Source organism: Delphinapterus leucas, chromosome X (assembly GCF_059928025.1).
Source record: "Delphinapterus leucas isolate spDelLeu-1000000601 "Yukka" chromosome X, BTC_Dleu_Yukka2, whole genome shotgun sequence".
In the NCBI taxonomy this organism is placed as follows: domain Eukaryota; kingdom Metazoa; phylum Chordata; class Mammalia; order Artiodactyla; family Monodontidae; genus Delphinapterus; species Delphinapterus leucas.
In genome coordinates this window covers 77,901,622-77,918,274 of record NC_143150.1, presented here as the reverse complement: position 1 = coordinate 77,918,274, position 16,653 = coordinate 77,901,622, and the positions used below count along the sequence as shown (strand labels likewise).

At 42.4% G+C, this 16,653-nt stretch overlaps 1 protein-coding gene across 1 annotated transcript in view; it reads left to right on the top strand.

Moving 5' to 3' along the window:
• The window catches only part of ZC3H12B (zinc finger CCCH-type containing 12B), a 31,366-nt gene extending 22,165 nt beyond the window's left edge, over nt 1-9,201 (top strand). The window contains exons 2-5 of the mRNA XM_022564072.3: nt 4,023-4,162; nt 5,599-5,833; nt 6,494-6,600; nt 7,781-9,201. Of these exons, the coding sequence (XP_022419780.3) occupies nt 4,023-4,162; nt 5,599-5,833; nt 6,494-6,600; nt 7,781-9,201 (1,903 nt within the window). The remainder of the gene's footprint in view (nt 1-4,022; nt 4,163-5,598; nt 5,834-6,493; nt 6,601-7,780) is intronic.
• Nucleotides 9,202-16,653: the final 7,452 nt, after the last annotated feature.

Here is a 16,653-nt window from a genome sequence, read left to right as displayed (position 1 = left end):
TTATTATGTAGATGGTATCTCTAGGCAGAGCCACTTTTGGCCTCGGGCCCCCTCAGTCTTCTGATTGTGAAACCATCAATGGCTGAGGGGCCCCCATCACTCTCTGATGTCTGGAGCATTCCTTCTTCCAATGCCCTGGCTGTTTGCAAAGGGCACATCGATCGCAACTCTCCTTCCAGTGCCCGTTTTGTCCACACAGGGTACATTGGTCCTGTCTGGGTATCCATGGGCCTAGTGGTCCAGGAAAAGCCGGCCTCGCAGTTGGTGGTCTCTGAGCAGACAAAACCACTGCAATCATTTGGGCCTTTTGCATATTTCTCTCCATGCATTCAGCATTTTTGGCCATATACCTATTGTTGAAAAACAAATAAGCCAATTGGAGCAAATCGTTCTTTGGAGTCTGAAGACCAGCAGTTGCTTTCTGAATTTTGTACCTGATGGCTGGGGCAGACTGGGCCATGAAATGCATAGCCAAAAGGGCCTGTACCTAGGGGGAGGAAGGATCCATATTCATTCGGGATCCATGGCCCTATAGGGTGAGGTCCCCTAGCTGGCATTCTAGAGGTTGTAAGAACAAATGGTTTTGTACTTCTACAGAAACTCCCATGACCAGGATAGACTGAGATGTTTTCTGTGCCACTATGGTGTTTACCACAGAATATGTGACACCATATCTATTAGAAAGTCAATCAACTTATTCCTCACTGTCAATGTTACCTGGGGGCTCTTGTGGGAAAGTTAGAATCGGGCACCTCAAGTCCAAGGGAGTCCCCGGGCCTCTTAGAGGATATCGGAGCAAGGGAAATTGCCCTGCTGCGGAAACGGCTCCCGGTCCAAATTGGGTGCTCTGTCGGGTCTTAGATGGTGATACTAAACCAGGTTCCTGTGCTCCAGGGGTTAACATAGAAACTACTATTTGATCCCCATGGGTAAGGTAAATAGGAGGTGGTGAATATGTTGGCGGCATGGGTCAGAGTGCAGTTGGAACAACTGCCGGGGCAGCTTGCTCGGCCGCTGGGGGAGCTGGATAGGCTAGAGGGAGGCTTAAGTTTTGAAATAACATATCCCCACTCTCATTTTCTCCCTCTTCCCCTTGTAGAATAGGTTCCCCCTTAGGTTTTCTTTCAGACCGCTGCACCATAAGGTGACAGCCCTCTGACTCCTTTTCCTCCTGATGCAATAGCATAAATGCTTCTACATATGGAATCTCATCTCTTTTCCCTGCTCTTTTGCAAAACACTTCTAACTGCGGTATCATATAATAATTGAGGACTTCCCTAGTGGCACAGTGGTTGAGAGTCCGCTTGCCGATGCAGGGGACACGGGTTCGTGCCCCGGTCTGGGAAGATCCCACATGCCGCGAAGCAGCTGGGCCCGTGAGCCATGGCCACTGAGCCTGTGCGTCCGGAGCCTGTGCTCCGCAACCAGAGAGGCCACAACAGTGAGAGGCCCGCGTACTGCAAAAAAATAAATAAATAAAATAATTGAGTGAGCCATTCAGAGGCCATTGTTCTTCTGTTCCTAACATATATTGGATCTGCACCCTATTATAGTAGTATATCATATCTTTCTTAGTCATAGGCTCACAGCTATGTTTTGCCCATTTATCTAATATACGCCCCAAAGGGCTCTCCTTTGGGATAGATGGAGTATTTCCCATTTTTATAAGTTTTATAACACCAGAACACAAAAGACACATATTCCAACACAAAAAGCACAAATTCCAACATCAACAAAACCAAAACCAAACCCACCAAACCGGTTCCCCAAATCAGGTAGAGTCCAACAACAATTCCCCTCTCCAACAGGGTACCCCAATCAAACAAACTGGTTTGTCCTGTAAAGGAAAAGCCCAAATTGAGGGGGAAATATGTTCTAATGTGCACAGCAGAGCGACTTACTCTCCAAAATCGAGTCTGTCGATTTATAGAAGTTTGTCGGTTCCTTGCTTCAACTGCCAAGAGCTGGAGTAGCCAGTGCCGCTTCAGGGAATTTTGAAGGGAACACCCTCGGGACAAATGGTCCCCGCAGCTGCTAGGGCCTAGCCCCAGTATTCCCTGACTGGCGCCGCCTAGCCACAAGCAGCAAGGCTCCTGGCTGGCTAAGCTAAATTTGTTACCGAGTCCAAGATCGCTCTGCTCACCGCACAACAGGCCAATAAATTGGGAGACGAGGTGTTGAGACAAGGAATAGCTACTGTATTCGGAAAGCCGACAGACTGAGAAGATGGCAGACTAGGGTCCCCCCAAAACCCATCTTATTGGGGTCTGGATGCCAGTTTCTTTTATAGAATCAGAGAGGGAAGTAAAGTAAAAAGTCAGAATAGAGAGGGAGAGGTGGGGAGGAAGTAAAGTAAAAAGGGCCATCAGTCTTGAAAAACATCTCCTGGAATGGCCAGCCTTGGGGAAGGGATGTGTTAATTTCTTTTTTCTTGCAGCCATTCACAGGTGGGTAGGGTTCCCTGAGGCAGGCCGTTATGTATGGCTATAATAACAAAAGCAACCAAAAGCAAATGCTAAGGTCAAAGAAACAGATCCAGCATGGAGTCAAAATTGGCTCTTCCCTGCTAAAATAGTTTTTCTAACTTTTTACAGTAGTCCCCTGTTATCCACAGGGATTACGTACCAAGAACCCCAGGGGATGTCTGACACTAGGGATAATACCAAACCCTGTTTGGTATATACTCTGCTTTTTCCTATACATACATACCTATGATAAAGTTTAATTTATGAATTAGGCACAGTAAGAGATTAACAACAATAACTAATAATAAAATAGAACAATTATAACAGTATATTGTAATAAAGTTGTATGAGTGTGTCTCTCTCTTAAATATCTTATTGTACAAATTCGGTGTCTTTTCCATCTTAACTTTTGCAGTTTGAGGTGCGACAGCAAAACTAGCATGAATTTCTTTTTCTTTCTTCACAGTTTCATGGATAGAAGATTCGTTCTTACAGTAGACCTTAGCAACCTCAGCATATGATTTTTTTTCTTTCCTTAAGTCAAGAACTTTCACTTTTTCACTTAAGGGAAGCATTTTATGGCCTCTCTTCAGTATATCCAAATTGCGAGCACCACTACTCTTGCACTTTGGAGCCATTATTAAGTAAAATAAGAGTTACTTGAACACAAGCACTATGATACTGCAACAGCCAACCTGATAACAGAGATGCTGCTAAGTGACTCAGAGATGGGATATGCTGGACAAAGGGATGATTCACCTCCTGGGGTGGGATGGAATGGGATGGCACCAGATTTCATCACTCAGAATGGTGCACAATTTAAAACTTATGAATTATTTATTTCTGGAGTTTTCCATTTAATATTTTTGGACTGCAGTTGACCGTGGGTAAGTGGAGCTGCACACAGTGAAGCCACAATAAGGAAAGAATACTGTACATATACTTTCTTCTATAAAATTTAGATTACATTACATGTAGTCCAAATCCTTTCTTTTCTCTTTTAGCATTACACTGTGAGCATTTCCCACATCTTAAAATTTTCAAGACTGTGACTTTTGTTGGCACATCATATTTAATTAAATGTGATAACTTTTCAGTCAGCATTTATGTGTGCCTTTTTTGCTATCAGTTGTTTTTTAAGCTTACTATATGTGCTTAAAATTCATCTCCAATTAATCCTCAATATAAACTTTATCTAAACCTCTGGTGACACCTCTTCTTTTTTCATCTGATAAATATCTGAATCTTTGAAAAGAAAGTGGTAATAGAAACAGAAAGAGATGAGAGAAAATGGAAATAATGATAGGAAATAGTCACTAAGGCTGCTATAAGTTGGGAGGTGTTACCTGTGGCCTTGAGTGAATGTGTAATAATAACGGCAATATTTGTAATGATGGAATAAAAAAGAATTTGTTTTTTTAAAAAATACATTTTTGCCATCCTCAAGAAATAATATGTCTGTCGTTAATGCCTTGGTGCTAAGAAAAAGGCTGTTCGGAGTATTTCTTTGCTACCTGTTGTCAATCTTCTCTACTCTCATTCTCTATCTTCCTGAAGCCATGGGAATAAAGAAGAGTTCTCCTGCAGAGGAATACAACTTGCTGTGGAATGGTTTCTAGATAAAGGCCATAAAGACATTACTGTATTTGTGCCTGCGTGGAGAAAGGAGCAATCCCGCCCTGATGCACCAATTACAGGTACCATTTCATATAAGACATTTCTTCTCATCCAGAGGCAAAGCTGGCAAGATAGTTTGGGGAGAGCTTGATGCTCCCAAATTAGATAATTACTTTTCTAAATTTATTAAGTATACTTAAAATGTTTTTATTAAGTATATTTTAAAGCATATTTTTCCTGATCCAAATAAACCATTTTGCTGTGGCATACAGCAGTTAAATAGAGACTTCAATTTCAAGCAAAGAATAAAGCACACAGTTGAAAAAAAGGAGTGTTTTTTCTATTTGACCACAGACTTCAGACTAAAGGGGGATGAATCTGAGTTTTCCAAAATACTAAAGAAACCATGGTAGACAATGGATCTTATTCTGTACCAGATAAGTGACTGTGGGATTTGCAGATTAGGGGGTAGAATAGAAAAAGAGAAAAGTCCCATGGCATTCAGAGCGAACTTATCCATGAGGCACAGGAGGCCCAGTGCCTAGGGCCTATGATAGATACTTTTAGGGTCTCATGTAAAAGTTTTAATTTTATTATTTTTTTAACATCAGAGGGGAAAATTGAATATAACAATGAATGTATAATAATGTACCTAACTGGATTATTTGTTTTTATACTAACCCAGTTGTAAAGTATAATTTTTAATATTTCTTTAATGGAAGAAGGGACCCATGAAGGCAAAAGTGCCTAAAGTCCACAAAAGTCATGATGTGGCCCTATTGGCAGGAGGATCACTACATTCACTTGTAGTAGTATATGAAGCTAGCTCTTTACAGCATTTGAGAGCATAAATACCCCAGTCCTCTGAGTATCAGCTCTTGCCTGTTGTGCAAAATGAGAAGGTTCAGTGAATGGCTGTCAGAACTGTGTCATGGAGCTATCTGCCAGCTGCTGAACAGGCTTCCAGCCTCAGTCTGAGAGTGGATCCTGGCTTCTTTCCTCAGTAATTAAGAAGCTAAAAGGAAAGGGGGTCAGTACTCACGTGCTACCACTTAATGTTTTTCCTTAGTCATGGCTTTCCCTCAGACAGAAGGCAAAAATGTTGTCCCTAGGAGGGATGCTTTATTCTCCTTCTGGCAGATACATCCTCAGCATACTGCCCTGGTTTCTTCAGCAACCAAAAGCTGGTGCTTCAGCCAAAGGGCAAAACAAGCCTCAAGAATGCTAGGATATCAGTGTTATTTCTCACTGTTCATGGTAGGCTTTAAAAACTTAGATGTCATTGAATCTATTTCCTTCATTTTATCAGAAAGAAAACTGGAATGCAAAGGGGAAGGTAACTTGCCTAAGGTCACAATCCAAATTGGTGCCATAGCCAGGAATAGAGGCCACTTTCTCTCTACGGGCAAATAATATATTAATCTAGTACCAACTTTTGTATTTGTAATATGGGGATAATGCTGTTGATTTCCAAAGGTTATTTCTACCCTCTGGCATATAATCTGTATTTCAACAGATCAAGATATCCTACGTAAACTGGAGAAGGAAAAGATTCTTGTCTTCACACCATCCAGAAGGGTCCAGGGCAGGAGAGTTGTTTGCTATGATGACCGGTTCATAGTCAAACTGGCTTTTGATTCTGATGGCATCATTGTATCCAATGATAACTACCGAGACCTTCAAATTGAAAAGCCAGAATGGAAGAAGTTTATAGAGGAGCGGTTGCTGATGTATTCTTTTGTGAATGACAAGTATGTTTCTTTCCTGTAGGCTCTGAATAGCCTAAATCCAAGTTACTACTAGGGATAGATTTCATTTCATTTCAATAAACATTTGCTGGACACTTACTGTGTACAGTGCATTATGCTGGTCACCATGGGGATAAAAGGCTGAATGAGTAACAGGACTCACCCTTAAGAGGCTCAAAGTGTACTGGAGAAGAGAAAGATTCCCACAATGTGTCATGATATGTGCTATGGTTAGAATTTTTTTAAATTGCTTTGTCTATGTGAAATGATAGGAAAAAGCCTCACAGAGGAGATAACATTTGAGATGAAGTTTACTGCAGAGGAAAGAGGGCTGCTGGGCATTTCAGGTAAAGAAGACATCATGAATAAAGCTATAAAGATGTGAAAGTGGATTGCATGTTGGGGGAACCAGCAGGCATGCCAGTATGGCTAGAACTTATAATCCACAGGAGAATGATGCATGGGAAAAATCATTCCTTTTTTGTGTTAAAGTGGAAACAGAGGGAAGAACTGCTGGCTTAGCAGAAGATAGACTTGAGGCAGGAAGGGCCATTAGAAGGCTGTGACAACAGTATAGGCAAGAGGTAGTGATGGTCTGAACTCCTGATAAGGGATAGTGGAGACAGAATGGAAGACGTTTGCCTCTTGCTTGCTTGCTTTCAGATTTATGCCTCCAGATGATCCTTTAGGACGCCATGGCCCAAGCCTTGAAAACTTCTTAAGAAAGAGACCCGTTGTCCCCGAACACAAGAAGCAACCATGCCCTTATGGTGAGTACCTATGTGCAGAACCAAGTTCTGTACTGAGAGAAACATGAGAACTCTGTGAATACTTTTCTCTTCAAGGTTTCCCTTCCAAAGGGAAAATCCTGGCTTGTCCACTTTCTGAGTTAAAGTCTGTGTCTTCATGTATTATCAGTTAGGCATTTAAAGAAACACCTTAGAAATTACATGAGGAAAAGGTAACTAGGATTGAAGGAAAGAATAATTGTCACTAGTTAAAATGATGCATGTGTTCTAGCTGCCTCTGTCCTGAGCAGGGTTGCTGGGTGTAGGGAAGTGCAGAAACCCACTTGGCCTATGGAATCAGAAAGGGCAATGCCAAATTGGGTTTGGCCTGAAGAAGGACATGTCTTTCAGGCAGGTGACTGCACACTCTGTCAACTAATAATACCCTTTTCTTCCAATCTGTACTTTCCAGTTTGCTTTCAAACTTTATTTTCATTTCCTTTTTAAAATATAGTTTTCTAGAGTGCTTTCATGATCTTACCCAAGTCCCTAGGATACAAAGTTTGTGAGCCTAATAATATGACATGGGATGCCTGGTCTGAGGCTACTTTGAATGTTCACTATTTTTGGAGAGTCATTTATTTATAGGATGACTAGGTGTTTGTTCTCAACTATCATTTATTCACATCATAGAGTATTTCATGTTCATTATTTTCATTTAATCCTCACAATGACCCTATAATAAAGGCATTATTATGAACCTTGTTTACAGAATAGGAAAATGAGGCACAGAAAGTAAAATCGCTTACCAAGGTCACGGGGCTAGTAAGTGACATAGCTGGAATTCAAACTCAGGTCTGACCGGCCTCCAAGCCGGTGCTCTTTGCACTGAACCACCCTGCCTGCTGCTGCCCTACACTGCCTCAGCATGTGGGTTATACCTAGGCAAAGTTGTGAATTACAGGAAAATGAAGGCTGTTCAATGGCTCAACTCTTAGCTTTCGCATTGCAGTTTCCTCCCCAGGTTTCCACTTCTCTCTCCCCTCACAGTGTGTGATGCCACCATGGTGTTGTGTCTCCCATCTTTATGAACAGTTAATTTTCTGCCTTAACCCCAAACAGTAAAACTCTAACCTGAGTGACCAGATTGTTACGACAGCTTCTGGCACAGAGAGTTGCACTACTCTGAGAGAGAGTCTTACCACAAGGCATTATTTTTCAGGCAAAAAATGCACCTACGGCCACAAGTGCAAATACTACCATCCGGAGCGGGCCAACCAACCGCAGCGTTCGGTGGCTGATGAGCTCCGCATCAGTGCCAAACTGTCCACAGTGAAAACCATGAGTGAAGGCACCCTGGCCAAGTGTGGCACAGGGCTGTCTAGTACCAAAGGTGACATAACCTCAGAAGTCAAACGTGTGGCCCCCAAGCGCCAATCGGATCCCAGCATCCGTTCCGTGGCTGTGGAGCCTGAGGAATGGCTGTCCATTGCCCGTAAGCCTGAGGCCAGCTCTGTCCCCTCACTTGTGACTGCTCTAAGTGTCCCCACAATCCCACCTGCCAAAAGCCATGCAGTGGGTGCACTCAACACCCGTTCGGCCAGCAGCCCAGTGCCAGGATCCTCTCATTTCTCCCACCAGAAGTCCTCACTGGAGCACATGACCAGCATGCAGTACCCCCCGATCCTGGTTACCAATAGCCATGGGACCCCTATTAGCTACGCTGAGCAATACCCAAAGTTTGAGTCCTTGGGGGACCACGGCTACTATTCAATGTTAGGTGACTTCTCCAAATTGAACATCAACAGCATGCATAATAGAGAGTACTACATGGCTGAAACAGACCGGGGGTTGTATGCCCGGAATCCCAACCTCTGTCCTGACAATCGTATGAGCCATAGCAGGAACGACAGCTATTCCTCTTACAACAACCTGTATTTGGCTGTAGCTGATACTCATCCTGAAGGTAGTTTGAAGCTGCATCGCTCAGCATCTCAGAACCATCTTCAGCCTTTTCCTCATGGTTACCATGAAGCCTTAACGCGAGTGCAGAGCTATGGCCCAGAGGACTCTAAGCAAGCCCCCAACAAGCAATCAGTCCCCCACTTAGTTCTGCATGCCCAGCACCCGACAACTGGAGCACACTCCAGCTGTCCTGGAGACTATCCCATGCCTCCCAATATCCATCCTGGGGCAACTCCCCAGCCAGGACGTGCCCTGGTGATGACTCGGATGGACAGCATTTCTGATTCCCGTCTGTATGAGAGCAACCCCATGAGGCAAAGACGCCCTCCTCTGTGCCGGGAACAACATGCCAGCTGGGACCCACTGCCCTGTGCAACTGACTCCTATGGCTACCACTCCTATCCCTTGAGTAACAGCCTCATGCAACCATGCTATGAGCCAGTCATGGTACGGAGCGTGCCTGAAAAGATGGAGCAGCTTTGGATGAATCCTTGGGTTGGAATGTGCAATGATTCCAGGGAGCATATGATCCCAGAGCACCAGTATCAGACCTACAAGAACCTCTGCAATATTTTCCCTTCAAACATCGTCCTTGCAGTGATGGAGAAGAATCCCCACACAGCAGATGCCCAGCAACTAGCAGCCTTGATTGTTTCTAAGCTTAGGGCTGCACGTTGACATGACATAGGACTTATTTCATTTTACAAATATAAATATGAATACCAATAATGCACTAATACTATGATAATAGTAACTAATAATTTTGTGTTACACTTTACAAGTTACAGAGTGTTTATGTCATTGATGTGCATAACAACCCTGTGAGGTAAGTCTTACTAATGTCTTGCTTTCTAGACAAGGAAACTGAAGCTCAGTGAGATTAGGTGACTTGCCGAGGTCACACTGCTAGCAAGTGACCAAGTAAAGACTCACACCCAAGTCCTCTGACTCCAAGTCCTATGCCCTTTTACACTGCACCATGCAGGTAATGGAGGACAAAACCCAGGGGAAAGGTCCAAATGCAAGAAACTCCAAGGGATTCCATTACCAACTGTTTTCTTAGTCACACATTCTATATTACAAAGTATCGATGATATATCTAATTTTAGAGAGCAAGAGCATCAGGATCAATCCATATGTTGAATTAACCTTTTAGGATTTTTAATAGGAATATTTAAAGGTATTTAAAAGTAAATGCATACTTTATTGCATGGATATCTGACCATTCAATACCTTTATTAACCGAGCTATAGGGTCACATCGAAGCTTCTAGAGCTATATTTCAAACTTATTGTTAGCAATTATATTGCATGTATGACTGTATGTATTTGTTTGAGAGGTGTGTGTGTATATCTCTATATAACCTTTTATATAGTGATGATAAAAAGACAGGCTCTGCACAGCCCTTAGTCTACAGCTGTGTAGATCACAAATCAGACTTGATTTTATGTCACATTTCATAGTTTCAACTAGTTTTGAAAGTGAAACTACATCCTAATATTTGAACATTGCTTTCTTAGGCACCAGAGCAAACTGGCTCTATTTCCTTTGCACTTTTTACTTGTCAACATTTATTGACAGTTCTTAGCTTTTAAGTCTCTTCACCTCAGTAAATTAGGGATCAGATTGCAGCCTTCTTCTGCAGAGGAGCTGATGGATAAGCTCAAGTTCCAAGCATAGTAGATGCATGTGCTAGACAAGCACAGAAGAGTTTGACCAGGACCAAGGGATTTCCTACCAGAATCCGCTTCCCTTAATCCCAGGAGAGATGGCCAAACTCATTTGGCATTAAATGATGGACACAAAAGCTGCATTCAAGGAGGGTCTAATGGATGCTCTTTGGACTTCTGACCTATGCAGTATTCAACACTACAGGATGAAATGTAATGCACAGCCATGTAATCCACTTTGTCCTTCGATCCACCCTTTGGGCAATAAGGTTGATCATTGGTGGAGCAGAATTTCTTTAGGAAACAAAATTAGGGGATTTTCTAGGTGGAAAAAAGGCAGCTTCCAAAAGGGGATGCTACATCTTTGCTAATAGCTGGCTCAGTTACACACTTCAAATGCACACAAAGAGTGTGCACTTGACCTTAGGTAATTCTTAAATGCATTACTAAAGAAGGCAGGACTTTGTGTTCAGGACACCATTTGCGCAACTTGTATCTTGCTTGCTCAGGGTGGGAACCTTTGTAGCTAAATGCCTCTAGAAGAGGCGTTTATTGTTTTTGGTTTTTTAACAGCTGCACTAAATGAACCCCTTTTTGAATCCATTGTATATTGCAACATTTTGAACCATGACCAGCTCAGTATTTCTTGAGCTGGAACTTGCTAATTTCTATGGTCGTTTTTTCATGAAAGTTGAGAAGGCCTGGTCTTGGCCTTTTGTTTCTTCATGAGAAGGTGTGACACTGCCTATAAATGTTTCTTACTGTGAAACACTCCGAATGTGAGACTGTAGTCAGGGTTGTTTCTGGTGGTTTGATAATGGCTTGCATGCTGCTTTCTGGCTTTGTGTCTCTGTCCTAGTTGATCAAAACTTCATCTCAGTGTTTCTCTTCAGTTAACCACAGTTCACATTCATCTCCTACCCTCTGATCTTTCTATCCCCCAGCATACTGAGATGTAAAATTATTTTCTGTCAGGTAGGTCCATAGAGAGTGACGTGCTTGCTATTTCACACAAACACCATTTTATACCTTCAGCTTCTTGGACCTTCTAAATCTGTCCCATGTCTAAATCAGGGTATTTGACAATCTTAGATGACTCTACTGCCTTTGTGCCAGTTAGTTCATCTTCCTGCCAAAACCATCAATGACACCACTGTATCCACTAGCTGCACAACGTACAGGGAAGCACAAGATTAATCTTGTCAGTTGCAATTCACCTGGAACATGTTCATGTTTAGTACTCAAAAAAATTGTAAGCTCCTCCCAATACAGGAAATATTTTTAGGGCAGCGTATGTATTTCTTATTTCCAAAAACAATTGTCATTCTTCTCATAAAATGTGTATGAATCAAAGCGGCTAGGAGCAATGCCTCAAATAACCAGAAATGACCTTCTGTTGATACAAATTGTATCTCTTTTTTTCCTGATTGTATAGAAGCAAATGTACAAAACTCATCTTAAACTAGGTTTGGTATTGACTTTTCACTATGATGTTTGTGGCACTGTGTGTCACAAGGGAGTAGCCCAGGGGTCATGAGAGAGCTTTTATTTCCAAAGGGCAGCAGTTTATAGACAAAGACAATTTTTCAAGGCCTCTTTATTACTATGTCCAACAGCTATTGTGCATACAGTTTCAAGCATTATATTGCATAAGTTTCTCTTTAGCCTGTTAATTTAATATATCCTTGCAAAAGAGACTTTGTGTAAACAAGTGTCAGTGTTAGTGGTTCATCTGCAAGAATCTACAAATCAAGCTGGGAACTCCCCTGGTGGTCCAGGGGTTAAGACTCAACGCTCCCAATGCAGGGAGCCTGGGTTCAATCCCTGGTCAGGGAACTAGATCCCACATGCATGCCACAACTAAGAGTTCACATGCCACAACTAAGAAGTCCGCATGCCACAAATGAATCTGCATGCCACAACTAAGAAGTCCATGTACTGCAACTAAAGATCCCGCATGCCACAATGAAGATCCTGTGTGCTGCAACTAAGACCCGGTGTAGCCAAAATAAATAAATAAATATTTTAAAAAATATATATAAATGGAGCTGTACAATTATGAATGCATTGAGGTCTGCACACTTCTTGACTTCCATTTTGTCTGCAATTATAAAACAGTAAATACAAAGCAAGCCTGGAACCCCTTTGGCTCCCTTGATAATAAAATCAAGCTTCCTTCCTAGGGCTAAGTGTGTGTCCTTCAGGATACTTACCTCCAAGCACTAAGTAGGGGTTACTACACAGTGTTTTGTGTGGTTTTCAAGAAGTATATTTTGAAGAGGTGCTTTGTAATTTTAATTCTTTCACTGAGTTTCTGAACTCATAGCAAGTCTGTGCTTGTTCAGGCCTTATATTTTGTAGATTTTGTGAATTTTTTTTCTTTTTGTGATTTTGTTGTTGTTATTTTTATTTTGATCTGAAGAAGTGTGACTCTGGAGTGGCATGGTCAATCCAGGGCACCATTTCTGTAAAACAACTCAAAGGAAAGTGAGCTTTTTCAAAGGTAACATATAGCCATTGCATTCTCTCTTAAGGTGCAAGAAATGGGAGGATGACAGATGCTTTATGGAAATGGTATATAAAACTTTTCTTCTATGTAACGAAATATACATCTATATATCTATATCTATATCATCTATATATCCTCTCTCTCTCTCTCTCTTTCTGCTAGTTTCCAGGAGAATACTTCTAAATCCATTTTTTCTATTTTAGAATAAATTATCTTTATACAGTAATTCAAACACTGATATCCATTAACCTTTGGCACTGGGTTTTTTTCTAATATAGAAGAGTTCATTTTGAGAGGCGCTCAGTTACTGTTCTATCTATGCTTTAAGTATGGGACTTTGTATAAACACCCTTTTTGAGGGCCAACAATTTCAATACACTTTAACTCTGTGAACTACGTCTGGAACTGCACAGGGAAAGTAATGTCAAGCTGTCCAAAGAGCCCTGCTCAGGTGTCCTCCCAACCCTTCTCTGCCTTCCCCTAGTTTGCTTCTCCTCAGGTCTGACACTGAGATGTGCATAATCTTCAACTGAAAAGGCACTACACTTAGTTCTCATTGGAAACCAAACTAGTATATTTTGGGAACCTGCTTATCTAAATAGTTGATGCCAAAAGACTCAGCATATTCCATATCTATCATAGTGTAGCTAGCTATATACATAGGCAGATTGACTAATTTTAGTCCTGGTTTGTGTATCACTGAGCTATAGTAGTTTGCTTTATCCATTTTTGGGGTTAAATGATACTGTATAATGGCTATAAACTTTTATAAAATCTCTTTGGGTTTTTTGTTTGACCCAAACATTATGTAAGTCTCAACGACAAAATACACAAAGCTAACCTGAGGTGAGTGAAAATATATCGTGTCCCCAGTTTTGTCTGCCCCTCTAATGCATGTGCAATGCTTTGCAATATGTTCTCACTAGCATGAATGTGCTACGACTACTTCATGAGGTTTTAATTTGTTTCACCTATCATCATGATGGAAAATGCTGTCATTGACAACAATGAACTGTAACCACACTTAATTACTGCATAAATGTTTTGTTTACTAACCACTAAGGGCTCTGTTTCTTTAAGAATATCACCAACAAAAGCCATACCAGACATATACACACACTCAGCTCCTAAAAAATTAGACTTCTGTCCTTGGGATTTGCATCTTGAGATAAGCTATAATGGGAGGGATCTCCCCAAATGAGTTCATCTGAATTTCATCACAGTAAACATATGCCCTCTAATTTTTGTATACTAACACATCTATAAGTGCTAATCAGTCGGTGTTTCCCGCAGGGCTGGGCTGGACCAGGCCTTCACTGGTGGGTCAGAAACTGGTGGAGGGCTCAGGGCTCAGGCTTATTTCTGTAAAAGCCTACTGTTTCCCCCCTGAATAGCCTCAGGTCCACAGAGACATCATCTGCCGAGCCATAGCCAGAATATCAGAGCTAGAAGCAGCCTGGCACCCTACAGTTCACAGAGAAGTCACATGGGGAGTGCTCAGTTGCATGGACTCAATCAAGTTATAGGTATGAGAACTGAGGCTCCAAGAACTGAAGAGATTCAACCAAGGCTTAACAGGGAGTTAATGGCAAAGCCAGGACTGGAACCCCAGGCCTCATTGCTCTCAGGCCAGTGAGCCCTTTATCACAGTGGTGTCTGCTCTTCCCTTAGGTCTCTCTGAAGCCTCATCCTTACCCCTGCACTCCTCCTCCCCTCCCCGACACAACAGGCCAGTCTCATTCTAAAGGCAGAGGTGGACACAGTGGCTGCAGGGGACCCCAGGCTAGGAGACTTCAGAAGGGGCTAGTATTCGTGAATCTTTTTTTCTTTTATCATCCTTCTTGGGACTAAGTGTGCTCATCTCTCCCCATCCTTTTCCTCTTCTGTCTGTTTACTCCTGCTGTCTCCTCTCACATTTCTCAGACATACATACAACAAATTCTTACTGAGTACCAAATAGGAGCTTGGCCTATACTGGACTAGGGAGAGACTGAAGAGGAGGAAACAGTTCCTGTCTTCTGGAACTTGCACTGCAGTGAGGGAATGAAACATGCTTAGAAAATAAATGAATTCCCTTTCTTAGAGGGCAGTGACAGTGTAAGGTTAGGGGAAGTGATAAGAATAATTAGAATTCTAAGAAGGGACAATTCAATGTCCAATGCTTCTCCCTAATCACAGGCAGAAAATCAATTAGTCTGACAATATCCCTCTCTAGCTTAACCTCTCTGGCCTCAGGACCTCCCATGTTCTTCGCTTAACCCATATTCCAATTATTCTGGACCCCTCACTGGTGCCCCAACATGCCATGGTCTTTCTTATAACCCTCCAGACTTTTACCTTCCTTCTACTGTTTTGACTAGTAAAGTCACCTCCTTATTAAGCTGTCCCACCTCCTTGTCCAGACATTGTTAGTCCTTTCCCCCGGGGGCCTTGCAGGCATCTTGAACAATACGTCTATTTTAGCACTTGCCACTCTGTTACAATCATGTTGGCATGCAGATCCCATACAAAACATGAAACTCCTTAGGGGCAGGAACCATATTCTTCATTACTAATGAAATTAATTCCTATCAGAAGGGGTGTGTTGACTTAAAAAAAATGCACAACCTGAGAGTTGCAAGTTAAGTTTTATCTGGGGCAAAATGAGGACTGAAGCCTGGGGAGACAGCGTTTCAGATAGCTCTGAGAAACTGCTCCGAGGAGGCAAGGGGAGGAGCCCGGATATAGAGGAGTTTGCAACGAAGGGCAGGTAGTCAGGAACATCAAAAGATTACTGTTAATTAAAGAAAACCAGATAGCTCAAGTTAAGGAATTTAGCGCTTTTCTGTGTATGGGAAGATGCAAGAGTCTGGGCTCACTGAAATCATTCCTTTGATATGCACCTCAACCATCTGAGGCCAGTATCCTGTATTTTCACATCCTGAGTTTCCTCAGGGCTCACCGCAGGGAGTGGCTGCAGTCTGATGGCTGCTAGATGTCAGGTATTCTTTTCAGCCCTGAGTTTCCTCAGGACTCACCAGCTCACGTTGGAGGGCTGCAATCGTTGATGACTGTGACATCCTTTGTTTATTGATAAGGCAGGAAATATTCCATTTATAAATATTCCATTCCACTTATATTCCATTTATCAGGTGACTCTCATTATTGTTGTTGAATAGCAATATAATCAGTGCTCCCTTCCCTTGACCCTGAACCCTGCTCCTCGGTTAAATGTGTGCAGTTCAAAGACTTTCTAATCAGTCTCTGGCCTCTAGTCAGAAGGAAAAGGTGCAAGGGCACTGGGCTAAGGTTGCTTCCTGGCCTGTCCTCCCCTATGCTCCCCTCCCTCATTTCCTACCCCCAGCCCCCGCCATCTAAAGCAGCCCTTCCCAGGGACCTGGCTTCACAAATCCCAGGTTTCAGGAGGACCCCAGCCAACAATAACGCTTGGTTCTTACTCTCCCTGGACCTGGACTAAAAATGGCTCTGATAGCCTACTTCTCATCTTTAGGTCAGTCTTTGAGGGCCAGGGGAGAGGTCTTTGTCCTAGGTTATATGGAGACCCAAGTCCTGGGTTCAAGGCCTGTGAACCCTGGCATGAATCCACACCACTCACACATACAAAGCATGAAAAGCTTTAGAAAGCAATTGCACATCTATTATCTTATTTGATCCTTACAAGCCCATGAGGCAAATATCCTCCTTCTACAGATCAAGAAACTGTGACATGATTTGCCCAAGGCTGTTCTCATTAAGTGGTGGAGCTTGCCTGGAATCTAGGTCTTTGGGTAGCTTTTTCCTCTATACCAGAGCATCTCAAACTTTAGTGTGCATCAGAATCATGTGAAGGGCTTGTTAAACCAGATTGCTGGCCGCCCTCAACATTTCTGATCCAGGCCAGGAGTGGGGTTCAATAATTTGCATGTCTAACAAGTACCCAGGTGATGCTGATATTACAAGAAACTCGTTCTA